This window comes from Scyliorhinus torazame, chromosome 11, assembly GCF_047496885.1.
Source record: "Scyliorhinus torazame isolate Kashiwa2021f chromosome 11, sScyTor2.1, whole genome shotgun sequence".
Taxonomy (NCBI): domain Eukaryota; kingdom Metazoa; phylum Chordata; class Chondrichthyes; order Carcharhiniformes; family Scyliorhinidae; genus Scyliorhinus; species Scyliorhinus torazame.
The window spans coordinates 256701010-256728941 of NC_092717.1; the positions used below are offsets into that span (position 1 = coordinate 256701010).

Genomic DNA, 27932 nt, shown 5'->3' on the forward strand with positions numbered 1-27932 from the left:
GCGCTCCGGACACTGCGCTCGGCTCTGGACACTGCGCTCCGGACACTGCGCTCGGCTCCGGACACTGCGCTCCGGACACTGCGCTCCGGACACTGCGCTCGGCTCCGGACACTGCGCTCCGGGCACTGCGCTCCGGACGCTGAGCTCCGGACACTGCGCTCGGCTCCGGACACTGCGCTCCGGACACTGCGCTCGGCTCCGGACACTGCGCTCCGGACACTGCGCTCGGCTCTGGACACTGAGCTCCGGACACTGAGCTCCGGACGCTGAGGTCCCGACGCTGCGCTCCGGACACTGCGCTCCGGACACTGCGCTCGGCTCCGGACATTGCGCTCCGGGCACTGCGCTCCGGACACTGCGCTTCGGACACTGCGCTCCGGACACTGCGCTCGGCTCCGGACACTGCGCTCCGGACATTGCGCTCCGGGCGCCGCGATCCGGACGCCGCGCTCCGGACACCGCGCTCCGGACACCGCGCTCCGGACACCGCGCTCCGGACACCGCGCTCCGGACACCGCGCTCCGGACACCGCGCTCCGGACACCGCGCTCCGGACACCGCGCTCCGGACACTGCGCTCCGGACATTGCGCTCCGGACACTGCGCTCCGGACATTGCGCTCCGGACACTGCGCTCCGGACACTGCGCTCCGGACACTGCGCTCCGGACACTGCGCTCCGGACACTGCGCTCCGGACACTGCGCTCCGGACACTGCGCTCCGGACACTGCGCTCCGGACACTTCGCTCCGGACACTGCGATCGGCTCCGGACACTGCGCTCCGGACACTGCGTTCGGACACTGCGCTCCGGACACTGCGCTCCGGACACTGCGCTCTGGACACTGCGTTCGGACACTGCGCTCCGGACACTGCGCTTCAGACACTGCGCTCCGGACACTGCGCTCCGGACACTGCGCTCTGGACACTGTGCTCCAGACACTTCGCTCCGGACACTGCGATCGGCTCCGGACACTGCGCTCCGGACACTGCGCTCCGGACACTGCGCTCCGGACACTGCGCTCCGGACACTGCGCTCCGGACACTGCGCTCCGGACACTGCGCTCCGGACATTGCGCTCCGGACACTGCGCTCCGGACACTGCGCTCCGGACACTGCGCTCCGGACACTGCGCTCCGGACACTGCGCTCCGGACACTGCGCTCCGGACACTGCGCTCCGGACACTGCGCTCCGGACACTGCGCTCCGGACACTGCGCTCCGGACACTGTGCTCCAGACACTTCGCTCCGGACACTGCGATCGGCTCCGGACACTGCGCTCCGGACACTGCGTTCGGACACTGCGCTCCGGACACTGCGCTCCGGACACTGCGTTCGGACACTGCGCTCCGGACACTGCGCTCCGGACACTGCGCTCCGGACATTGCGCTCCGGACGCCGCGCTCCGGACGCCGCGCTCCGGACGCCGATCTCCGGACGCTGAGGTCCGGCCACTGCGCTCCGGGCACTGCGCTTCAGACACTGCGCTCCGGACACTGCGCTCCGGACACTGCGCTCCGGACACTGCGCTCCGGACACTGCGCTCCGGACACTGTGCTCCAGACACTTCGCTCCGGACACTGCGATCGGCTCCGGACACTGCGCTCCGGACACTGCGTTCGGACACTGCGCTCCGGACACTGCGCTCCGGACACTGCGTACGGACACTGCGCTCCGGACACTGCGCTCCGGACACTGCGCTCCGGACATTGCGCTCCGGACGCCGCGCTCCGGACGCCGCGCTCCGGACGCCGAGCTCCGGACGCTGAGGTCCGGCCACTGCGCTCCGGGCACTGCGCTTCGGACACTGCGCTCCGGACACTGCGCTCCGGACACTGCGCTCTGGACACTGCGCTCTGGACACTGTGCTCCAGACACTTCGCTCCGGACACTGCGATCGGCTCCGGACACTGCGCTCCGGACACTGCGCTCCGGACACTGCGCTCCGGACACTGCGCTCCGGACACTGCGCTCCGGACACTGCGCTCCGGACACTGCGCTCCGGACACTGCGCTCCGGACACTCTGCTCCGGACACTGCGCTCCGGACACTGAGCTCTGGATACTGAACTCCGGACACTGCGCTCCGGACACTCCGTATCCGGTCTCCTTATCGGGGCTCTCGATAGGGTCTCCGGATAGCATCTCTGGATACATAGATACATAAAAGATCGGAGCAATAGGGGCCCATCCGGCCCTTCGAGCCTGCTCCGCCATTCATCACCATCATGGCTGATCATCCAACTCAATAGCCTAATCCTGCTTCCTCCCCATTGCCTTTGATCCCATTCTCCCCAAGTGCGATATCCAGCCGCCTCTTGAATATATTCAAAGTTTTAGCATCAACTACTTCCTGTGGGAATGAATTCCACAGGCTCACCGCTCTTTGGGTGAAGAAATGTCTCCTCAACTCTGTCCGAAATGGTTTACCCTGAATCCTACTCTTTCCCTAGTTATCCGCTTCCCACTGATATAATTATAGAATATCTTGGGATTTTCTCTACTTTTACCAGCCAGAGCTTTCTGGGCAGCACGGTAGCACAGTGGTTAGCACTGTTGCTTCACATCGCCAGGTTCCCAGGTTTGATTCCCGACTTGGGTCACTGTCTGTGCGGAGTCTGCACGTTCTCCCCGTCTCTGCGTGGGTTTCCTCCGGGTCTCCGGTTTCCTCCCACAAGTCCCGAAATATGTGCTGTTAGGTGAATTGGACATTCTGAATTCGCCCTCGGTGTACCTGAACAGGCACCGGAGTGTGGCGACTAGGGGCATTTCACAGTAACTTCATTGCAGTGTTAATGTAAGCCTACTTGTGACAATAATAAAGATTATTATTTTTACAGAGGGAACATGTTGGGCCTGTACCCTCCCCATTTCCTTTTGCAACGCCCCCCACTGCTCTTCTGTAGATTTCCCCACCAGTAACTCTTTCCAATGTACCTTGGCCAGATCCTGCATTATTTTACTAAAATCCGCTCTCTCCCAATCCAAAACCTTTTTCTTGCAACTTTTCTATTTCTTTGTCCATATCAAATTAAAATTGAACCATGTTGTGATCGCTATCACCACAATGCTCCCCCACCATCACATCAGCCACCTATGCGCTTAATTCCCTAGAAATCGATCCAGAATTAGGTTCCTCTCCCAGTCACTCACCACCCTGACTTGGAAATATATCGCTGTTCCTTCATTGTCGCTGGGGCAACATCCTGGAACTCCCTCCCTAACAGCACAGTGGGTGTACCTACACCACGTCGACCACTGCATCTCAACAGGGAGACTCATCATCACCTTCACAAGGGTAATTAGGGATGGGCAACAATTGCTGACCAAACCAGCGGCACTCAGACCCCAATGAAAGAATAAATACTGGAAACGCTCCGAATGATTATTGTAACCGAGACGCTGCACTCCCGGCAGAAATTGATCTGATCAGGTGATTTTGTCACATTTGTTTCCAAACCTGTATCTCTCTTGAACTCCGACACCACACCGAGTGTCACATGGCGTCCATGGCGACCACGCTGACCAACCACAATCGACTGGACACAGCGAATCATCGCAGGAAATGCGGCCGTGGTCACAGACACTGTCAGCAAAACAATAATTCAACCGTTAGCTCAGAGCGAGGCCAGTAAACAGTCAGCATTTATTCACCCGTTAGCTCAGAGTGAGGCCAGTAAACAGTCAGCATTTATTCACCCGTTAGCTCAGAGCGAGACAATTAAACAGTCAGCATTTATCCACCCGTTAGCTCAGAGCGAGGCCAGTAAACAAGATAGTGTGGGCCTAGGTAGGGACTCTTTCAGGGTGTCGATGGGTGCAGAATTGATGGGCTGAATGTCCTCCTTCTGCACTGTAGGGATTCTAGTTGACAGAAGTTGATAAATTCTTGATTTCTCGAGGAATTAAGGGCTAAGGAGAGAGAGCGGGTAAATGGAGTTGAAATCAGCCATGATTGAATGGTGGAGTGGACTCGATGGGCCGAATGGCCTTACTTCCGCTCCTATGTCTTATGGTCTTATGGTCTTATGCAACGCTGACTTTCAGTTGGAGACTTTTCCCGGTTTGGGGCTGCCCCACAATGGGAAACCCTATTGACCAGCCGACATAACGGCGGGGTGAAACAGAAATGTGGCTCAGAGTGTACTGTATCGTATCTGATACTGGAGCCCTGAGATACAGAGTGTACCGTATCGTATCTGATACTGGAGCCATGAGATACAGAGTGTACCGTATCGTATCTGATACTGCAACCCTGAGATATAGAGTGTACCGTATCGTATCTGATACTGGAGCCCTAAGATACAGAGTGTACCGTATCGTATCTGATACTGGAACCCTGAGATACAGAGTGTACCGTATTGTATCTGATACTGGAACCCTGAGATACAGAGTGTACCGTATCGTATCTGATACTGGAGCCATGAGATACAGAGTGTACCGTATTGTATCTGATACTGGAGCCATGAGATACAGAGTGTACCGTATCGTATCTGATACTGGAGCCATGAGATACAGAGTGTACCGTATCGTATCTGATACTGGAGCCATGAGATACAGAGTGTACCGTATTGTATCTGATACTGGAACCCTGAGATACAGAGTGTACCGTATCGTATCTGATACTGGAGCCATGAGATACAGAGTGTACCGTATCGTATCTGATACTGGAGCCATGAGATACAGAGTGTACCGTATTGTATCTGATACTGGAGCCATGAGATACAGAGGGTACCGTATCGTATCTGATACTGGAGCCATGAGATACAGAGGGTACCGTATTGTATCTGACACTGGAGCCCTGAGATACAGAGTATACCGTATCGTATCTGATACTGGAGCCATGAGATACAGAGGGTACCGTATTGTATCTGATACTGGAGCCCTGAGATACAGAGTATACCGTATCGTATCTGATACTGGAGCCATGAGATACAGAGGGTACCGTATTGTATCTGACACTGGAGCCCTGAGATACAGAGTGTACCGTATCGTATCTGATACTGGAGCCCTGAGATACAGAGTATACCGTATCGTATCTGATACTGGAGCCATGAGATACAGAGTGTACCGTATCGTATCTGATACTGGAGCCCTGAGATACAGAGTATACCGTATCGTATCTGACACTGGAGCCCTGAGATACAGAGTGTACCGTATCGTATCTGATACTGGAGCCCTGAGATACAGAGTATACCGTATCGTATCTGATACTGGAGCCATGAGATACAGAGTGTACCGTATCGTATCTGATACTGGAGCCATGAGATACAGAGTGTACCGTATTGTATCTGACACTGGAGCCATGAGATGCAGAGTGTACCGTATTGTATCTGACACTGGAGCCCTGAGATACAGAGTGTACCGTATTGTATCTGATACTGGAGCCCTGAGATACAGAGTGTACCGTATCGTATCTGATACTGGAGCCATGAGATGCAGAGTGTACCGTATCGTATCTGATACTGGAGCCCTGAGATACAGAGTGTACCGTATCGTATCTGATACTGGAGCCATGAGATACAGAGTGTACTGTAGAGGATGTCCCTGATTGGTCAGAGGATGTCTCTGAATGGTCAGAGGATGTCCCTGATTGGTTAGAGGATGACCCTGATTGGTTAGAGGATGTCCCTGATTGGTTAGAGGATGTCCCTGATTGGTTAGAGGATGTCCCTGATTGGTTAGAGGATGTCCCTGATTGGTTGACTTGATAGCAAATGGCCCTGATTTATTGGTTAGTTGGAGAATGACTGTCATTGGTTGACTGGTTTGAGGATTTGGTTACCAATGGTTGCATTTGTTCATTTGAATAACTTGTCCAGGTTGGTAAATATTGGTCCTCCAGTAACAGCGACACCCGGTGATATTCACACAGCTTCGATCCTGGAGGAACAGACCCTGTGGACAACGGCAGCCTGGAAGAGAACAAAGTGTTTGATTGTGTTTAAATCATTCCTCGTATGTCCCTGATAGACCATCACACATCCGCGTGACACCTGTCCTGAAGCATTTACCGTCCCCTCAGGTAATTACGCACTTTATAAACATAGAGCCAGGAGGAGGCCATTCAGCCCTTCGAGCCTGCTCCACCATTCATTCTGATCAGTGCTGATGATCCAATTCCATAGTCTGTGTCTCAACTACATCGAGGAAATGAGTGGCCAAAAATCAGAGAATGAGACATCCTCTAAATTCAGCCCATCGTGTCTGTGACAGCTTCCTGAAGGATCTATCCAATGAGATCCACTCCCTCTGCTCTTTCCCCAGAACCTGGTCAATTATCATCTTCCAGTGTTTATTCCCTTTGGAAAGTTATTGTTGCTGTTAGTGTTTCCGCAGCACCTCCCAGATCACAACAACTTGCTGTGAACGGGACAGGCTTCCTGGAGAACCCTCTGGGGTCTCTCTGGATCCCGGCCTCCGTGTACCGGATCCCGGCCTCCGTGTCACTGGATCCCGGCCTCCGTGTCACTGGATCCCGGCCTCCGTGCCACTGGATCCCGGCCTCCGTGCCACTGGATCCCGGCCTCCGTGTCACCGGATCCCGACCTCCGTGTCACCGGATCCCGTCTCTGCATGTTTACCCAAACAAAACATTCAGGATGTTATAATGTTCAATCTCCTCTTAATCTCCTCACGGTCAGGAGAACAATCTTCTTGTTTCACCCCATTGGGAGTTTCCGTTCCGGCTGTTGGGAATGTCTGTCCCGGACAGGAGTACTCCCGCTCGGGGGTTTCCCGGTGATGTGGGGGGGCAGAGAGAGGGGGGTCTTCAATGAGAAATCCTGTTGACCTGCAGCGGGAATCGAGACTCCCGCCACCAGCAAACAGGAGAAAGATGGGCCTGGGGACCGGGGAATCCAGTCCCGTGCCTCCACCCCTCGAACCTGCTCTCCCATTCTGACTGTGACCTCAACCCTACACCCTGCTGACCCTTCGATAACCTTTCACCCCCTTGTTCATCAAGAATCTCGCCAACTCGGCCTTAAAAGTATTCTGCTTCTATGGCCTATTGCGGAAGAACGTTGCAGAGACTCTCCGCCCTCGGACAGCAGTACTAGCAGCAGCCGGGATTAGATCACAGGATGCTTTCAAGACAGTTTCTTACAGCAGCACATTCTGGAACATCTGGGCAGGAACTCGGAGTGAGCTGCAGTGAACTGGGACCCTCGGCTGGGGGATAGATCAATACAGAACATGGCAGAGATTCCAGGGTGTTTCAAAATACTCAGAATAAGTATATTCCTGCTCAGAAGAAAAATTAGAGAGGACCCAGCCACAATCCATAGCTCAGTGAAGTAATTAAGGAAAGTGTCAAACTTGAGTAAAAAGCAGGTACCTACACAGAGATGAGTGGCATATTCGATAAGGAGGACCAAGGGATTGATTAAGACGGAGAAAATAGAGTACAAGAGTAAGCTTACAGGGAACATAAAAACTGACTGTAAAAGTTTCTATTGCTACGTGAAGAGAAAAAGATTGGTGAAGATAAATGTAGGTCCCTTACAGTCAGAAACTGACTACTGTAATTCTTTGAGGATGTAACTCGGGGAGTTGATGAGAGGGAGCCAGCGGATGTGGCTTATTCGGACTTTGAGAAGGCTTTTGACAAATTCCCGCATCAAAGATTATTGTGTAAAATTAAAGCGCATGGGATCGGGGGAATGTATTCAGATGGATAGAAATCTGGCTGTCAGAGAGGAAACAAAGAATAGGAATTAACGGGTGTTTTCCAAATGACAGGCAGTGACTAGTGGGGTACCGCAGGGATCGGTGCTGGGACCCCAGCTATTCACAATATATATTAATGATTTGGATGAGGGAACTCAATGTAATATTTCCAAATCTGCAGATGACACCAAGTTGTGCGGGAGGGTGAGCTGTGAGGAGGATGCAGAGATCCCTCAGTGTGATTTGGGCAGGCTGGGCGAGTGGGTAAATGAATGGCAGATACAGTATAATTTGGAGAAATGTGAGGTTATCCACTTTGGGAGCAAACACAGGAAGGCAGATTATTATCTGAATGGCCATAAATTAGGAGAGGGGAATGGGCAATGAGACCTAGATGTCCTCGTACCTCAGTCGCTGAAGGTAAGCATGCAGGTGCAGCAGGCGGTAAAGAAGGCGAATGGTATGTTGGCCTTCATTGCGAGAGGTTTCGAGTACAGAAGCAGGGATGTGTTGCTGCGATTGGACAGGGTCTTGGTGAGGCCACACCTGGAGTATTGTGGGCAGTTTTGGTCTCCTTCTCTGAGGAAGGATGTTCTTGCTCTCGAGGGAGTGCAGCGAAGGTTTACCAGACTGATTCCAGGGATGGCGGGACTGTCATACGAGGAGAGATTGACTAGGTTGGGATTGTTCTCGCTGGAGTTCAGAAGAATGGGGGGGGGATCTCACAGAAACTATAAAATTCTAACAGGACTGGACAGGGTGGATGCAGGAAGGATGTTCCCGATGGTGGGTGTGTCCAGAACCAGGGGTCACAGTCTGAGGATATGGGGGAGACCATTTAGGACAGAGATGAGGAGACATTTCTTCACAGTTTAAAATTCAGCAAAGGCAGACCAAGGGATTGATTAAGAAGGGAGAATACAATATGAGAGAAAGCTAGTGGGGAACATAAAAACTAACCGTAAAAGTTTCTGTGGGTATGTAAAGAGACAAAGATTGATAAAAAGTAATGTCGGCCCCTTACAGTCAGAGACGGGGGATTCATAACAGGGAACAAAGAAATGGCTGAGGAACTAAATTCGTGCTTTGCTCTGTCTTCACAAAGGAAGACATGAATAATGTACCGGAAGTTTGGGAATCACAAGTTTCAGTGAGGAGCTGAAGGAAATTAGTATTGGTAAAGAAATGGTTTGGGGAAATTAATGGGATTGAAGGCGGATAAATCTCCAGGGCCGGATAATCTCCATCCCAGAGTATTTCAGGAAGTGGCCCTGGAAATAGTAGATCCATTGGTGGTCATTTTCCAAAATTCTTTGGACTCTGGAATGGTTCCTACAGATTGAGGGGTAGAGAATGTAACCCCACTATTCAAAAAGGGAGGTAGAGAGAAAACAGGGAACTCTTGACCAGTGAGCCTAACGTCGGCAGTGGGGAAGTTGCTGGAATCCATTATCAAGGATTTCACAGCACAGCATTTGGAAAGCAGGGGTGTAATCAGACAGTCAGCATGGATTTACAAAAGGGAAATCATACTTGACAAATCTACTGCAATTCTTTGAAGATGTAACTAGTAGAGTTGACCAGGGAGAACGGGTGGATGTGGTTTATTTAGACTTTCAGACGGCTTTCATCAAGGTCTCACAGAGCATATGTATTAAGATGTATCGAAAGCTGGTTAGCAGACAGGAAGCAAAAAGTTGGAATAAATGGGTATTTTTCCGATTGGCAGACAGTGACTAGTGGGGGTACCGCACGGCCCTGTGCTGGGACCCCAACTGTTCACATTATAGATTAATGATTTGTACGAGGGAACTAAATGTATTATCTCCAAATTTGCAGGTGATACGAAGTTAGTTGGGAGGGTGAGCTGTGAGGAGGATGCAGAGATGCTTCAGTGGGATTTGGACAGGCTGAGTGAGTGGACACATGCAAGGCTGATGCAGTATAATGTGGATAAATGTGAGGTTATCCACTTCGGTAGCAAAAACAGGAAATCAGATTATTATTTGAATGGGTGTAAATTGAGAGAGGCGGAGACTCAGCGAGACCTTGGTGTCCTCGTGCATCAGTCGCTGAAAGTAAGCGGCAGGTACAGCCGGCAGGAAAGAAGGCAAATGGTTTCGGAAAGGCATCAGGGCTGGTTTAGCACAGGGCTAAATCACTGGCTTTTAAAGCAGACCAAGGCAGGCCAGCAGCACGGTTCAATTCCCGTACCAGCCTCCCCGAACAGGCGCCAGAATGTGGCGACTAGGGGCTTTTCGCAGTAACTTCATTTGAAGCCTACTTGTGGCAATAAGGGATTCTTTTTTTTTCCTTTCATTTTTTTTTCAGTATGTTGGCCTTCATAGCGAGAGGATTTGAGTTTCGGAATAGAGATGTTTTACTGCAATTGTATCGGGCCTTGGTGAGGTCACACCTGGGGTATTGTGAGCAGTTTTGGTCTCCTTCTCTGAGGAAGGATGGTCTTGCTCTCGAGGGAGAGCAGCGAAGGTTTACCAGACTGATTCCAGGGATGGTGGGGCTGTCATGTGAGGAGAGACTAAGTCGGTGAGGATTATATTCATTGGGGTTTAGAAGAGTGAGAGAGGATCTCATAGAAAGTTATAAACTTCTAACAGGATTAGACTGTAGTTTCAGAAAGAATGTTCCCGATGGTGGGGGGTCCAGAACTAGGGGTCATAGTTTGAGGATAAGGGGGAAACCTTTTAGGACTGAGGTGAGGAGAAATTTCTTCACCCAGAGAGCGGTGAATCTGTGGAATTCACTCCCACAGAAAGTAGTTGAGGCCAAATCATTGTATGGTTTCAAAAGGCGGCTGGATATCGCACTTAGGGTGAAGGGGGTCAAAGGCTATGGGGAGAAAGCAGGATTAGGCTATTGAGTTGGATGATCAGCCATGATGGTGATGAATGGCGGAGCAGCTCGAAGGGCACCAATTGTTTTCCCTTCACGTTGTTCTGGGCTTCGAAACTCCAACGTGTATTATGGAGTCCATGTGACCTATAACCTTCATGTTGAATTTGGCTCGGATGAACACAAGAGCCTTCACTGCAGGCCCGATTCATCAGACTCCCGAGACACTCTAATCAAAACAAGGTGTATTCTAAGAATGAGGTTAACATATATATATATATTTCTATATATATATATATATATATATATATAAACACAGCAAGATTTTTTATCAATTACAAACATAAAGACACCACACAGCTCCAGTAATCTATGTATAACACTTAATAAACCCCCCTTAACTGTTCCAATTCAGTAACAAAATCCAATTGAATAAAACCCCTTTTCAAGGACGTGGCCCAGCACTTTGTATTCTCACTTGAATGGGACTGGTCATTTCCCTCAGATTCTGATTGAATTCCAAACAACAGATTCAAGCTCCGTCCGGAAAACAGCAATATCTTTAAAGTTAACCACAACTAATGTGCTTTTTACTGGAACAGCCTTTAAAATGAAAACAGCGAAAGACAGGGAAAAACACTTCTTTCTCCTTCTAAGTCCACAGCAGTCAAACTGACACCCCTTCTCACCTCACAGCCACAGCCCAACTCCACCCATAAAATGACATCACTGAAGCCATGTGATAAGACAAAAATCTTTCTTAAAGGGACACTTACATGACAACGTACCTATAGAAACTTTTACAGTCAGTTTTTATGTTCCCTGCAAGCTTACTCTCATACTCAATTTTCATTTTCTTAATCAATCCCTTGATCCTCCTTTGCTGAATTTTAAAAAGCTCCCAATCCTCAGACCTGTTGTTTTCCTTGGCCAATTTGTCTGCTTCTCCCTTGGATCGAATACCATCTCTAATTTCCCTTGTAAACAATGAATTGACCACCTTTCCTGTTTTACTTTTGTGCCATACAGGAATGAACAATTGTTTCAGTTCCCCCCGTGTGCTCCTTGAATGTTTGCCATTGCCTATCCATTGTCACCCCTTTCAGTAACGTTCCCCAATCGATCAAAGTCAACTCATGCCTCATATCATCGTGGTTTTCTTTATTAAGATTCAGAGTCGTCTCTGAATCTACTCCGTCACTCTCCAACATATTATGGCCGCTCATCCCCAAGGGGTCTCGCACAACTAGATTGCCAATGATTCTGTTCTCAAGGTACACAAGGGCACAGAGACAGGTCGGAGTGTATGTTGTGAAGAAGATATAAGGAGGTTGTAGACCGATATAAACAGGTTGAGCGAGTGGGCCATAATCTGGCAGATGGAGTATAATGTAGGAAAGTGTGAAGCTGTTCACTTTGGCAGGAAGAATAAAGAAGCAGAGTGTTCCTTAAATGGAGAATGGCTGCAGAATGTTGAGGGGCAGAGGGATCAGGGTGTTCTAGAGCATGGGTCACAAACAGTTGGTCTGCAGGTGCAGCAAGTAATTATGGAATACTATCCTTTATTCGGTGAAAAATTGAACATAAAAGGATGTTATTCTTTAGTTCTAGAAGATATTAGTGCGACTGCATCTCAAATATTGTGTATTCCTTATTTAAGGAAGGATTGAAACTTACAGGATACTGCGAGGCCTGGATAGAGTGGACGTGGAGAGGATGCTTCCACTTGTCGGAAAAACTAGAACCAGAGGCACCATCTCAGACTAAAGGGACGATCCTTTAAAACAGAGATGAGGAGGAATTTCTTCAGCCAGAGGATGGTGAATCTGTGGAACTCTTTGCCGCAGAAGGCTGTGGAGGCCAAATCACTGAGTGTCTTTCAGACAGAGATAGATAGGTTCTTGATCAATAAGGGGATCAGGGGTTATGGGGAGAAGGCAGGAGAATGGGGATGAGAAAAATATCAGCCAGGATTGAATGGTGGAGCCGACTCGATGGGCCGAGTGGCCTAATTCTGCTCCTATGTCTTATGGTCTTATGGTAAAAGTGTTGGAGGTGGCTCAGAGAATGTTTACTAGATTGGTACGTGGAATGAGTGGGTTGCCTGATGAGGAAAGGTTAGACAGACATGGACTTAGAAGAGTGAGGGGTGACTTGTGCCAAGTTTATAAGATCCTGAACGGTGTTGACAAGGTGGATGTGGAAAGGATGTTTCTTGTGGGTGAGTCCAGAATTTGTGTCATCGTTTTAAAATTAGGGGTCGCCCTTATTCCACAGAGGTGCGGAGAATTTCACTCTCAGAGGATTGTGTGATTTTGGAACTCTGTCTCAGAGGGCGGAGGAAGCCGGCGGGGGGGGTGGGGGGAGGGGGGGAGAGGGTGCGGTGGAAGCCGGGGGGGGTGGAGGGGGTGGTGGAAGCCGGGGGGTCATAGGAAGCTGGAGGGGGGGCGGTGGAAGCCGGGGGAAGGGTGGGCGGTGGAAGCTGGGGGGAGGGGGGGGAGAAATCTGGGGGGGGAGGGTGCGGTGGAAGCCGGGGGGGGGGTGGAGCGGGCGGTGGAAGCCGGGGGGGGGGGGGGCGGAGGAAGCTGGGGGGGGGGGGGGAGAGGGTGCGGTGGAAGCCGGGGGGGGGGGGGGTGGAGGGGGCGGTGGAAGCCGGGGGGAGGGGGGGCGGAGGAAGGGGGGGGGGCGCGGAGAAAGCTGGGGGGGGGGCGGGTGGTGTAAGCCGGGGGGAGGGGGCGGAGGAAGCTGGGGGGGCGGTGGAAGCCGGGGGGGGGAGGGGGCCGAGGAAGCTGGGGGTGGGGTAGAGGGGGGCGGTGGAAGCTGGGGGGTGGGGGGAGAGGGTGCGGTGGAAGCCGGGGGGGGGGCGGTGGAGGGGGGCGGTGGAAGCTGGGGGGTGGGGGGAGATGGTGCGGTGGAAGCCGGGGGGAGGGGGGGGCGGAGGAAGGTGGGGGGGGGGGCGGTGGAGGGGGCGGTGGAAGCTGGGGGGTGGGGGAGAGGGTGCGGTGGAAGCCGGGGGAGGGGGGGCGGAGGAAGGTGGGGGGGGGTGGGGGGTCATGGAGTATTTTCAAGGCCGAGGTCGATAGATTCTTGTTAGGAAAGGGGGTTTGCTCCTATTTAAATGTCACCCGTTACTCACGAACCATCTTGATTTATTTTAATAATATTTAAAGAACATTGATGCTGACAATTCTTCCTCGGGGTGTTGGTGTTGCTGGCCCAGCATTTGTTGCCCGTCCCTAATTGCCCTAAAACTGAGCCTCTCGTTCGGCCATTTCAGAGTCACCACATTGCTGTGGGTCTGGAGTCACGCGTAGGCCAGACCGGGGAAGGACGGCAGATTTCCTTCCCGAAAGGACATTAGTGAAGTTTCACCAATAACTGATGCCAGATTCACACCGATTTATTATTTAATTTAAATTCTACCAGCAGCACTGCCGTAAGAAGAAAGTGGAAAATCAAGAAGCATTTCCTCCCACCTCACCAAGTCCCCCCCCCCCATCAAACTGAGCCCAGCTCTCCCCCGCCCCAATCAAACTGAGTCCAGCTCTCCCCCCCCCAATCAAACTGAGCCCAGCTCTCCCCCGCCCCAATCAAACTGAGTCCAGCTCTCCCCCCCCCAATCAAACTGAGCCCAGCTCTCCCCCCCCCAATCAAACTGAGCCCAGCTCTCCCCCCCCCCCCAATCAAACTGAGCCCAGCTCTCCCCCCCCCCCAATCAAACTGAGCCCAGCTCTCCCCCCCCCAATCAAACTGAGCCCAGCTCTCCCCCCCCCAATCAAACTGAGCCCAGCTCTCCCCCCCCCCAATCAAACTGAGCCCAGCTCTCCCCCCCCCCCCCCAATCAAACTGAGCCCAGCTCTCCCCCCCCCAATCAAACTGAGCCCAGCTCTCCCCCCCCCCCCCAATCAAACTGAGCCCAGCTCTCCCCCCCCAATCAAACTGAGCCCAGCTCTCCCCCCCCCAATCAAACTGAGCCCAGCTCTCCCCCCCCCAATCAAACTGAGCCCAGCTCTCCCCCGGCCCCCCAATCAAACTGAGCCCAGCTCTCCCCCCCCCCCAATCAAACTGAGCCCAGCTCTCCCCCGCCCCCCCCAATCAAACTGAGCCCAGCTCTCCCCCCCCCCAATCAAACTGAGCCCAGCTCTCCCCCCCCAAATCAAACTGAGCCCAGCTCTCCCCCGCCCCCCCCCCAATCAAACTGAGCCCAGCTCTCCCCCGCCCCCCCAATCAAACTGAGCCCAGCTCTCCCCCCCCAATCAAACTGAGCCCAGCTCTCCCCCCCCCAATCAAACTGAGCCCAGCTCTCCCCCGCCCCCCCCCAATCAAACTGAGCCCAGCTCTCCCCCCCCCCAATCAAACTGAGCCCAGCTCTCCCCCGCCCCCCCCAATCAAACTGAGTCCAGCTCTCCCCCCCCAATCAAACTGAGCCCAGCTCTCCCCCCCCCAATCAAACTGAGCCCAGCTCTCCCCCGCCCCCCCCCAATCAAACTGAGCCCAGCTCTCCCCCCCCCCAATCAAACTGAGCCCAGCTCTCCCCCGCCCCCCCCAATCAAACTGAGCCCAGCTCTCCCCCGCCCCCCCCAATCAAACTGAGCCCAGCTCTCCCCCCCCCCAATCAAACTGAGCCCAGCTCTCCCCCCCCAATCAAACTGAGCCCAGCTCTCCCCCGCCCCCCCCCAATCAAACTGAGCCCAGCTCTCCCCCCCCCCAATCAAACTGAGCCCAGCTCTCCCCCGCCCCCCCCAATCAAACTGAGCCCAGCTCTCCCCCCCCAATCAAACTGAGACCAGCTCTCCCCCGCCCCCCCCCAATCAAACTGAGCCCAGCTCTCCCCCCCCCCCCAATCAAACTGAGCCCAGCTCTCCCCCGCCCCCCCCCCAATCAAACTGAGCCCAGCTCTCCCCCGCCCCCCCCCAATCAAACTGAGCCCAGCTCTGTGTCTGAAAGCTGCACTCTCTTTGTCTCACCCACTGTGACAATACCAGGATGGCAAAGGACCAGGTTGTTGCTTCTCAATCAGGATGCAGTGTTTGAGACTCACCTCCCAAACAGTCAGAGCTACAGTTTGTCTCAGAACTCAGGCCCTGGCAGGAGTTTGGACAAGGATCCAAGAAGCGATCGTCACATCCATCAGCTGCCACGTAAACCATCCCAGAATCACATTCTGAAAAACAGCAGAAACAGTCAAAGTATCTGAAATAAAATCAGAACCCCAACCTCCAATCCCTCAAAGTCCAGGTCAAGGGTCAGGCTGACCCCTCAAACCTCAGGCCAAGGGTCAGGCTGACCCCTCAAACCTCAGGCCAAGGGTCAGTCCAACTGTGTTTAGCACAGGGCTAAATCGCTGGCTTTGATAGCAGACCAAGATAGGCCAGCAGCACGGTTGAATTCCCTTCCAAGCCTCTCCGAACAGGCGCTGTAATGTGGCGACTAGGGGCTTTTCACAGTAACTTCATTTGAAGCCTACTTGTGACAATAAGCGATTTTCACTTTCACTTTTTCACCTCTTAAATGCTGGGTGTGAAGTTTGAATCAGCCATCCAGAAAGTAGTCTTGTTTGGAAGTTTCTTTGATTTCCACAGCAGAGTGCAAGTGAATTTGAGAGGTTGTGTGGTATCCCTTTATCAAAGCAACAGCAGCTTTGCTGGGTAATATTACAAGATTTTAATAGTTAGAAATCTGTGAAGGTGTGTTCCCTGGAAGGTGTTTACTTGTGAGTGTGACTAAGTAGGGAGTCTTTAGGGGGGGAATGTTTTGTCAGACTTATCTTAAACTGTAACTGTAATCTTGTTCGCTTAAGTTTTCTTTTCTTCTTGTTAATAAACCTTTTAACTTTAATGTTTAAAATCCCCAAAGAGTTACTGGACTTGGATTGGTCTGTTCCCTTCTTGTTTACAAAATACAAAAAAAAGGTGATGTCAAGTTCCCCTCTGGGGTTTGGTTTTGCTCGACAATGAACATCTGCTGTGGTGATAAGATGGGCCGATGACGGTGTTGACAGAAGTGGCACATTCACCCTCTGCTCAAAGCTATAAATGAGAATTACAAAGACCACAGGATCGAGAATGTCGAGAATGAGTGTCTCTCACAGAGCCCCGCAGCCAAGACCCGAAACCTCAGCGGCGTAAACCCTCTGGAATTGCTGACGGGAACTCCACCCAGATGTTCTGCTCAGGATATTGGATGGTGACACATCAGGGCTGCTGGGAATGAACTCACCCATTGTGCCTGGACAGAGGTGTCGGTTACAGGACTCTGTCTCCATGGCGACGCCTGGACATGTCTGGCCTCCATTCTTTGGCGGTGGGTTGACACACGCTCGCTGGCGGGATCGCACGCCACTGCTACACTCTGCATCACAGTCTGACCATTCGCTCCATGCTGACCACTGACCATTCACTGTGAGACAGGCACAACAGTTAGACTTCAATTCTCTGTTTGGTGACATCAGGAAGCATGAATAAAGAACCGCTGGATTCTAACAGATACTTCCTGTGAACATCGAAACACAAATCGAGCGTTCAATCCCACAATCTGCTCCCACATTCCGTAAAATCACAGCTGATTTGAACCAAAATGACACGAACCAATCTTTGTTCCATGTCGCTCACTGACATTAACCAATAAAAATATTTTCTTTTAATTAATTCTAGGATGTTGGTGTTGCTGGGCCAGAATTTGTTACCCGTCCCTAATTGCCCTCGAACACAGTGACTCACTCAGTCATTTCAGAGTGAACCACATTGCTGTGGGTCTGGAGTCACGTGTAGGCCAGACCGGCTAACACCAGATTTCCTTCCCTGAAGGACATGAGTGACCCAGATGGGTTTTTATGAAACCCGGTAGTTTCCCAGTTATTGAGCAAGAGTCTGGCACATCTGGGGTTAATGTGGAACTCCGTGCAGTATCACCGTCACGGTGTACAGGTTAATGTGGCACTCCGTGCAGTATCACCGTCACGGTGTACAGGTTAATGTGGAACTCCGTGCAGTATCACCGTCACGGTGTACAGGTTAATGTGGAACTCCGTGCAGTATCACCGTCACGGTGTACAGGTTAATGTGGAACCCCGTGCAGTATCACCGTCACGGTGTACAGGTTAATGTGGCACTCCGTGCAGTATCACCGTCACGGTGTACAGGTTAATGTGGAACTCCGTGCAGTATCACCGTCACGGTGTACAGGTTAATGTGGAACTCCGTGCAGTATCACCGTCACGGTGTACAGGTTAACGTGGAACCCCGTGCAGTATCACGGTCACGGTGTACAGGTTAATGTGGAACTCCGTGCAGTATCACCGTCACGGTGTACAGGTTAATGTGGAACTCCGTGCAGTATCACCGTCACGGTGTACAGGTTAATGTGGAACTCCGTGCAGTATCACCGTCACGGTGTACAGGTTAATGTGGAACTCCGTGCAGTATCACCGTCACGGTGTACAGGTTAATGTGGAACCCCGTGCAGTATCACGGTCACGGTGTACAGGTTAATGTGGAACTCCGTGCAGTATCACGGTCACCGTGTACAGGTTAATGTGGAACTCCGTGCAGTATCACCGTCACGGTGTACAGGTTAATGTGGGACTCCGTGCAGTATCACCGTCACGGTGTACAGGTTAATGTGGAACTCCGTGCAGTATCACCGTCACCGTGTACAGGTTAATGTGGAACTCCGTGCAGTATCACGGTCACGGTGTACAGGTTAATGTGGAACCCCGTGCAGTATCACGGTCACGGTGTACAGGTTAATGTGGAACTCCGTGCAGTATCACCGTCACGGTGTACAGGTTAATGTGGAACCCCGTGCAGTATCACCGTCACGGTGTACAGGTTAATGTGGAACCCCGTACAGTATCACCGTCACGGTGTACAGGTTAATGCGGAACTCCGTGCAGTATCACCCTCACGGTGTACAGGTTAATGTGGAACTCCGTGCAGTATCACCGTCACGGTGTACAGGTTAATGTGGAACTCCGTGCAGTATCACCGTCACGGTGTACAGGTTAATGTGGAACCCCGTGCAGTATCACCGTCACGGTGTACAGGTTAATGTGGAACTCCGTGCAGTATCACGGTCACGGTGTACAGGTTAATGTGGAACTCCGTGCAGTATCACGGTCACGGTGTACAGGTTAATGTGGAACTCCGTGCAGTATCACCGTCACGGTGTACAGGTTAATGTGGAACTCCGTGCAGTATCACCGTCACCGTGTACAGGTTAATGTGGAACTCCGTGCAGTATCACCGTCACCGTGTACAGGTTAATGTGGAACTCCGTGCAGTATCACCGTCACGGTGTACAGGTTAATGTGGAACTCCGTGCAGTATCACCGTCACGGTGTACAGGTTAATGTGGAACCCCGTGCAGTATCACGGTCACGGTGTACAGGTTAATGTGGAACTCCGTGCAGTATCACCGTCACGGTGTACATGTTAATGTGGAACTCCGTGCAGTATCACCGTCACGGTGTACAGGTTAATGTGTAACTCCGTGCAGTATCACCGTCACGGTGTACAGGTTAATGTGGAACCCCGTGCAGTATCACGGTCACGGTGTACAGGTTAATGTGGAACTCCGTGCAGTATCACCGTCACGGTGTACAGGTTAATGTGGAACTCCGTGCAGTATCACCGTCACCGTGTACAGGTTAATGTGGAACCCCGTGCAGTATCACGGTCACCGTGTACAGGTTAATGTGGAACCCCGTGCAGTATCACGGTCACCGTGTACAGGTTAATGTGGAACTCCGTGCAGTATCACCGTCACGGTGTACAGGTTAATGTGGAACTCCGTGCAGTATCACCGTCACGGTGTACAGGTTAATGTGGAACCCCGTGCAGTATCACCGTCACGGTGTACAGGTTAATGTGGAACTCCGTGCAATATCACGGTCACGGTGTACAGGTTAATGTGGAACCCCGTGCAGTATCACGGTCACGGTGTACAGGTTAATGTGGAACTCCGTGCAGTATCACCGTCACGGTGTACAGGTTAATGTGGAACTCCGTGCAGTATCACCGTCACGGTGTACAGGTTAATGTGGAACCCCGTGCAGTATCACGGTCACCGTGTACAGGTTAATGTGGAACTCCGTGCAGTATCACGGTCACCGTGTACAGGTTAATGTGGAACTCCGTGCAGTATCACCGTCACGGTGTACAGGTTAATGTGGAACTCCGTGCAGTATCACCGTCACGGTGTACAGGTTAATGTGGAACTCCGTGCAGTATCACCGTCACCGTGTACAGGTTAATGTGGAACTCCGTGCAGTATCACCGTCACGGTGTACAGGTTAATGTGGAGCTCCGTGCAGTATCACCGTCACTGTGTACAGGTTAATGTGGAACTCCGTGCAGTATCACCGTCACGGTGTACAGGTTAATGTGGAACTCCGTGCAGTATCACGGTCACCGTGTACAGGTTAATGTGGAACTCCGTGCAGTATCACCGTCACGGTGTACAGGTTAATGTGGAACTCCGTGCAGTATCACCGTCACGGTGTACAGGTTAATGTGGAACTCCGTGCAGTATCACCGTCACGGTGTACAGGTTAATGTGGAACTCCGTGCAGTATCACCGTCACGGTGTACAGGTTAATGTGGAACTCCATGCAGTATCACCGTCACGGTGTACAGGTTAATGTGGAACTCCGTGCAGTATCACTGTCACGGTGTACAGGTTAATGTGGAACTCCGTGCAGTATCACCGTCACGGTGTACAGGTTAATGTGGAACTCCGTGCAGTATCACCCTCACGGTGTACAGGTTAATGTGGAACTCCGTGCAGTATCACGGTCACGGTGTACAGGTTAATGTGGAACTCCGTGCAGTATCACCGTCACCGTGTACAGGTTAATGTGGAACTCCGTGCAGTATCACGGTCACGGTGTACAGGTTAATGTGGAACTCCGTGCAGTATCACCCTCACGGTGTACAGGTTAATGTGGAACTCCGTGCAGTATCACCCTCACGGTGTACAGGTTAATGTGGAACCCCGTGCAGTATCACCGTCACGGTGTACAGGTTAATGTGGAACTCCGTGCAGTATCACGGTCACGGTGTACAGGTTAATGTGGAACTCCGTGCAGTATCACCGTCACGGTGTACAGGTTAATGTGGAACTCCGTGCAGTATCACCGTCACGGTGTACAGGTTAATGTGGAACCCCGTGCAGTATCACCGTCACGGTGTACAGGTTAATGTGGAACTCCGTGCAGTATCACGGTCACGGTGTACAGGTTAATGTGGAACTCCGTGCAGTATCACCGTCACCGTGTACAGGTTAATGTGGAACTCCGTGCAGTATCACCGTCACCGTGTACAGGTTAATGTGGAACTCCGTGCAGTATCACGGTCACGGTGTACAGGTTAATGTGGAACTCCGTGCAGTATCACCGTCACGGTGTACAGGTTAATGTGGAACCCCGTGCAGTATCACCGTCACCGTGTACAGGTTAATGAGTAACTCCGTGCAGTATCACCCTCACGGTGTACAGGTTAATGTGGAACTCCGTGCAGTATCACCCTCACGGTGTACAGGTTAATGTGGAACCCCGTGCAGTATCACCGTCACGGTGTACAGGTTAATGTGGCACTCCGTGCAGTATCACCGTCACGGTGTACAGGTTAATGTGGAACCCCGTGCAGTATCACCGTCACGGTGTACAGGTTAATGTGGAACTCTGTGCAGTATCACCCTCACGGTGTACAAGTTAATGTGGAACTCCGTGCAGTATCACCGTCACGGTGTACAGGTTAATGTGGAACTCCGTGCAGTATCACCGTCACGGTGTACAGGTTAATGTGGAACTCCGTGCAGTATCACCGTCACCGTGTACAGGTTAATGTGGAACTCCGTGCAGTATCACCGTCACGGTGTACAGGTTAATGTGGAACCCCGTGCAGTATCACCGTCACGGTGTACAGGTTAATGTGGAACTCCGTGCAGTATCACGGTCACGGTGTACAGGTTAATGTGGAACTCCGTGCAGTATCACCGTCACCGTGTACAGGTTAATGTGGAACCCCGTGCAGTATCACCGTCACGGTGTACAGGTTAATGTGGAACTCCGTGCAGTATCACGGTCACGGTGTACAGGTTAATGTGGAACTCCGTGCAGTATCACCGTCACCGTGTACAGGTTAATGTGGAACTCCGTGCAGTATCACCGTCACGGTGTACATGTTAATGTGGAACTCCGTGCAGTATCACGGTCACGGTGTACAGGTTAATGTGGAACTCCGTGCAGTATCACCGTCACGGTGTACAGGTTAATGTGGAACTCCGTGCAGTATCACCGTCACGGTGTACAGGTTAATGTGGAACTCCGTGCAGTATCACCGTCACCGTGTACAGGTTAATGTGGAACTCCGTGCAGTATCACCGTCACGGTGTACAGGTTAATGTGGAACTCCGTGCAGTATCACCGTCACGGTGTACAGGTTAATGTGGAACTCCGTGCAGTATCACCGTCACGGTGTACAGGTTAATGTGGAACTCCGTGCAGTATCACCGTCACGGTGTACAGGTTAATGTGGAGCTCCGTGCAGTATCACCGTCACGGTGTACAGGTTAATGTGGAACTCCGTGCAGTATCACCGTCACGGTGTACAGGTTAATGTGGAACTCCGTGCAGTATCACCGTCACGGTGTACAGGTTAATGTGGAACTCCGTGCAGTATCACCGTCACGGTGTACAGGTTAATGTGGAGCTCCGTGCAGTATCACCGTCACCGTGTACAGGTTAATGTGGAACTCCGTGCAGTATCACCGTCACGGTGTACAGGTTAATGTGGAACTCCGTGCAGTATCACCGTCACTGTGTACAGGTTAATGTGGAACTCCGTGCAGTATCACCGTCACCGTGTACAGGTTAATGTGGAACTCCGTGCAGTATCACCGTCACGGTGTACAGGTTAATGTGGAACTCCGTGCAGTATCACCGTCACCGTGTACAGGTTAATGTGGAACTCCGTGCAGTATCACCGTCACGGTGTACAGGTTAATGTGGAACTCCGTGCAGTATCACGGTCACGGTGTACAGGTTAATGTGGAACTCCGTGCAGTATCACCGTCACGGTGTACAGGTTAATGTGGAACTCCGTGCAGTATCACCGTCACGGTGTACAGGTTAATGTGGAACTCCGTGCAGTATCACCGTCACGGTGTACAGGTTAATGTGGAACTCCGTGCAGTATCACCGTCACGGTGTACAGGTTAATGTGGAACTCGGTGCAGTATCACCGTCACGGTGTACAGGTTAATGTGGAACTCCGTGCAGTATCACCGTCACGGTGTACAGGTTAATGTGGAACCCCGTGCAGTATCACCGTCACCGTGTACAGGTTAATGTGGAACTCCGTGCAGTATCACCGTCACGGTGTACAGGTTAATGTGGAACTCCGTGCAGTATCACGGTCACGGTGTGCAGGTTAATGTGGAACTCCGTGCAGTATCACGGTCACCGTGTACAGGTTAATGTGGGACCCCGTGCAGTATCACCGTCACGGTGTACAGGTTAATGTGGAACTCCGTGCAGTATCACCGTCACGGTGTACAGGTTAATGTGGAACTCCGTGCAGTATCACCGTCACGGTGTACAGGTTAATGTGGAACTCCGTGCAGTATCAGCGTCACGGTGTACAGGTTAATGTGGAACCCCGTGCAGTATCACCGTCACGGTGTACAGGTTAATGTGGAACTCCGTGCAGTATCACGGTCACCGTGTACAGGTTAATGTGGAACTCCGTGCAGTATCACCGTCACGGTGTACAGGTTAATGTGGAACTCCGTGCAGTATCACCGTCACGGTGTACAGGTTAATGTGGAACTCCGTGCAGTATCACGGTCACGGTGTACAGGTTAATGTGGAACTCCGTGCAGTATCACCCTCACGGTGTACAGGTTAATGTGGAACTCCGTGCAGTATCACCGTCACCGTGTACAAGTTAATGTGGAACCCCGTGCAGTATCACCGTCACGGTGTACAGGTTAATGCGGAACTCCGTGCAGTATCACCGCCACCGTGTACAGGTTAATGTGGAACTCCGTGCAGTATCACCGTCACGGTGTACAGGTTAATGTGGAACTCCGTGCAGTATCACGGTCACAGTGTACAGGTTAATGTGGAACTCCGTGCAGTATCACCGTCACGGTGTACAGGTTAATGTGGAACCCCGTGCAGTATCACGGTCACCGTGTACAGGTTAATGTGGAACTCCGTGCAGTATCACGGTCACGGTGTACAGGTTAATGTGGAACTCCGTGCAGTATCACCGTCACCGTGTACAGGTTAATGTGGAACTCCGTGCAGTATCACCCTCACGGTGTACAGGTTAATGTGGGACCCCGTGCAGTATCACCCTCACGGTGTACAGGTTAATGTGGAACTCCGTGCAGTATCACCGTCACGGTGTACAGGTTAATGTGGAACCCCGTGCAGTATCACCGTCACGGTGTACAGGTTAATGTGGGACCCCGTGCAGTATCACCCTCACGGTGTACAGGTTAATGTGGAACTCCGTGCAGTATCACGGTCACAGTGTACAGGTTAATGTGGAACTCCGTGCAGTATCACGGTCACAGTGTACAGGTTAATGTGGAACTCCGTGCAGTATCACCGTCACGGTGTACAGGTTAATGTGGGACCCCGTGCAGTATCACCCTCACGGTGTACAGGTTAATGTGGAACTCCGTGCAGTATCACGGTCACAGTGTACAGGTTAATGTGGAACTCCGTGCAGTATCACCGTCACGGTGTACAGGTTAATGTGGAGCTCCGTGCAGTATCACGGTCACCGTGTACAGGTTAATGTGGAACTCCGTGCAGTATCACCGTCACGGTGTACAGGTTAATGTGGAACTCCGTGCAGTATCACCGTCACCGTGTACAGGTTAATGTGGAACTCCGTGCAGTATCACCGTCACCGTGTACAGGTTAATGTGGAACTCCGTGCAGTATCACCGTCACCGTGTACAGGTTAATGTGGAACTCCGTGCAGTATCACGGTCACGGTGTACAGGTTAATGTGGAACTCCGTGCAGTATCACCGTCACGGTGTACAGGTTAATGTGGAACTCCGTGCAGTATCACCGTCACCGTGTACAGGTTAATGTGGAACTCCGTGCAGTATCACCGTCACCGTGTACAGGTTAATGTGGAACTCCGTGCAGTATCACCGTCACGGTGTACAGGTTAATGTGGAACTCCGTGCAGTATCACGGTCACGGTGTACAGGTTAATGTGGAACCCCGTGCAGTATCACCGTCACGGTGTACAGGTTAATGTGGAACTCCGTGCAGTATCACCGTCACGGTGTACATGTTAATGTGGAACTCCGTGCAGTATCACCGTCACCGTGTACAGGTTAATGTGGAACTCCGTGCAGTATCACCGTCACCGTGTACAGGTTAATGTGGAACTCCGTGCAGTATCACCGTCACCGTGTACAGGTTAATGTGGAACCCCGTGCAGTATCAGCGTCACCGTGTACAGGTTAATGTGGAACTCCGTGCAGTATCACGGTCACCGTGTACAGGTTAATGTGGAACCCCGTGCAGTATCACCGTCACCGTGTACAGGTTAATGTGGGACCCCGTGCAGTATCACCGTCACGGTGTACAGGTTAATGTGGAACTCCGTGCAGTATCACCGTCACGGTGTACAGGTTAATGTGGAACTCCGTGCAGTATCACCGTCACCGTGTACAGGTTAATGTGGAACCCCGTGCAGTATCACGGTCACGGTGTACAGGTTAATGTGGAACTCCGTGCAGTATCACCGTCACGGTGTACAGGTTAATGTGGAACTCCGTGCAGTATCACCGTCACGGTGTACAGGTTAATGTGGAACTCCGTGCAGTATCACCGTCACGGTGTACAGGTTAATGTGGAACTCCGTGCAGTATCACCGTCACGGTGTACAGGTTAATGTGGAACTCCGTGCAGTATCACCGTCACCGTGTACAGGTTAATGTGGAACTCCGTGCAGTATCACCGTCACCGTGTACAGGTTAATGTGGAACCCCGTGCAGTATCACGGTCACGGTGTACAGGTTAATGTGGAACTCCGTGCAGTATCACCGTCACGGTGTACAGGTTAATGTGGAACTCCGTGCAGTATCACCGTCACGGTGTACAGGTTAATGTGGAACTCCGTGCAGTATCACCGTCACGGTGTACAGGTTAATGTGGAACTCCGTGCAGTATCACCGTCACGGTGTACAGGTTAATGTGGAACTCCGTGCAGTATCACCGTCACGGTGTACAGGTTAATGTGGAACTCCGTGCAGTATCACCGTCACGGTGTACAGGTTAATGTGGAACTCCGTGCAGTATCACCGTCACCGTGTACAGGTTAATGTGGAACCCCGTGCAGTATCACGGTCACCGTGTACAGGTTAATGTGGAACTCCGTGCAGTATCACGGTCACGGTGTACAGGTTAATGTGGAACTCCGTGCAGTATCACCGTCACGGTGTACAGGTTAATGTGGAACTCCGTGCAGTATCACCGTCACGGTGTACAGGTTAATGTGGAACCCCGTGCAGTATCACCGTCACGGTGTACAGGTTAATGTGGAACTCCGTGCAGTATCACCGTCACGGTGTACAGGTTAATGTGGAACTCCGTGCAGTATCACCGTCACGGTGTACAGGTTAATGTGGAACCCCGTGCAGTATCACCGTCACGGTGTACAGGTTAATGTGGAACCCCGTGCAGTATCACGGTCACGGTGTACAGGTTAATGTGGAACCCCGTGCAGTATCACCGTCACGGTGTACAGGTTAATGTGGAACTCCGTGCAGTATCACGGTCACCGTGTACAGGTTAATGTGGAACCCCGTGCAGTATCACCCTCACGGTGTACAGGTTAATGTGGAACTCCGTGCAGTATCACCGTCACGGTGTACAGGTTAATGCGGAACTCCGTGCAGTATCACCGTCACCGTGTACAGGTTAATGTGGAACTCCGTGCAGTATCACCGTCACGGTGTACAGGTTAATGTGGAACTCCGTGCAGTATCACCGTCACGGTGTACAGGTTAATGTGGAACCCCGTGCAGTATCACGGTCACCGTGTACAGGTTAATGTGGAACCCCGTGCAGTATCACCGTCACGGTGTACAGGTTAATGTGGAACTCCGTGCAGTATCACCGTCACTGTGTACAGGTTAATGTGGAACTCCGTGCAGTATCACCGTCACCGTGTACAGGTTAATGTGGAACTCCGTGCAGTATCACCGTCACGGTGTACAGGTTAATGTGGAACTCCGTGCAGTATCACGGTCACGGTGTACAGGTTAATGTGGAACTCCGTGCAGTATCACCGTCACGGTGTACAGGTTAATGTGGAACTCCGTGCAGTATCACGGTCACGGTGTACAGGTTAATGTGGAACTCCGTGCAGTATCACGGTCACGGTGTACAGGTTAATGTGGAACTCCGTGCAGTATCACGGTCACGGTGTACAGGTTAATGTGGAACTCCGTGCAGTATCACGGTCACGGTGTACAGGTTAATGTGGAACTCCGTGCAGTATCACGGTCACCGTGTACAGGTTAATGTGGAACTCCGTGCAGTATCACCGTCACGGTGTACAGGTTAATGTGGAACCCCGTGCAGTATCACCGTCACGGTGTACAGGTTAATGTGGAACTCCGTGCAGTATCACCGTCACGGTGTACAGGTTAATGTGGAACTCCGTGCAGTATCACGGTCACGGTGTACAGGTTAATGTGGAACTCCGTGCAGTATCACCGTCACGGTGTACAGGTTAATGTGGAACTCCGTGCAGTATCACGGTCACCGTGTACAGGTTAATGTGGAACTCCGTGCAGTATCACCGTCACGGTGTACAGGTTAATGTGGAACTCCGTGCAGTATCACCGTCACGGTGTACAGGTTAATGTGGAACCCCGTGCAGTATCACGGTCACGGTGTACAGGTTAATGTGGAACTCCGTGCAGTATCACCGTCACGGTGTACAGGTTAATGTGGAACCCCGTGCAGTATCACCGTCACCGTGTACAGGTTAATGTGGAACTCCGTGCAGTATCACCGTCACGGTGTACAGGTTAATGTGGAACTCCGTGCAGTATCACTGTCACGGTGTACAGGTTAATGTGGAACTCCGTGCAGTATCACGGTCACGGTGTACAGGTTAATGTGGAACTCCGTGCAGTATCACCGTCACGGTGTACAGGTTAATGTGGAACTCCGTGCAGTATCACCGTCACCGTGTACAGGTTAATGTGGAACTCCGTGCAGTATCACCGTCACGGTGTACAGGTTAATGTGGAACTCCGTGCAGTATCACCGTCACGGTGTACAGGTTAATGTGGAACTCCGTGCAGTATCACCGTCACCGTGTACAGGTTAATGTGGAACTCCGTGCAGTATCACCGTCACGGTGT

General features: G+C 51.9%; 1 protein-coding gene across 1 annotated transcript in view; it reads right to left on the bottom strand.

Annotated features, from left to right (window-relative positions):
• Positions 1–27932, bottom strand: part of sspo (SCO-spondin) — a 1206999-nt gene that overhangs the window by 599807 nt on the left and 579260 nt on the right. Inside the window, 4 exon segments of the mRNA XM_072468611.1 lie at positions 3455–3580; positions 5780–5909; positions 15560–15682; positions 16738–16917. Of these exon segments, the coding sequence (XP_072324712.1) occupies positions 3455–3580; positions 5780–5909; positions 15560–15682; positions 16738–16917 (559 nt within the window).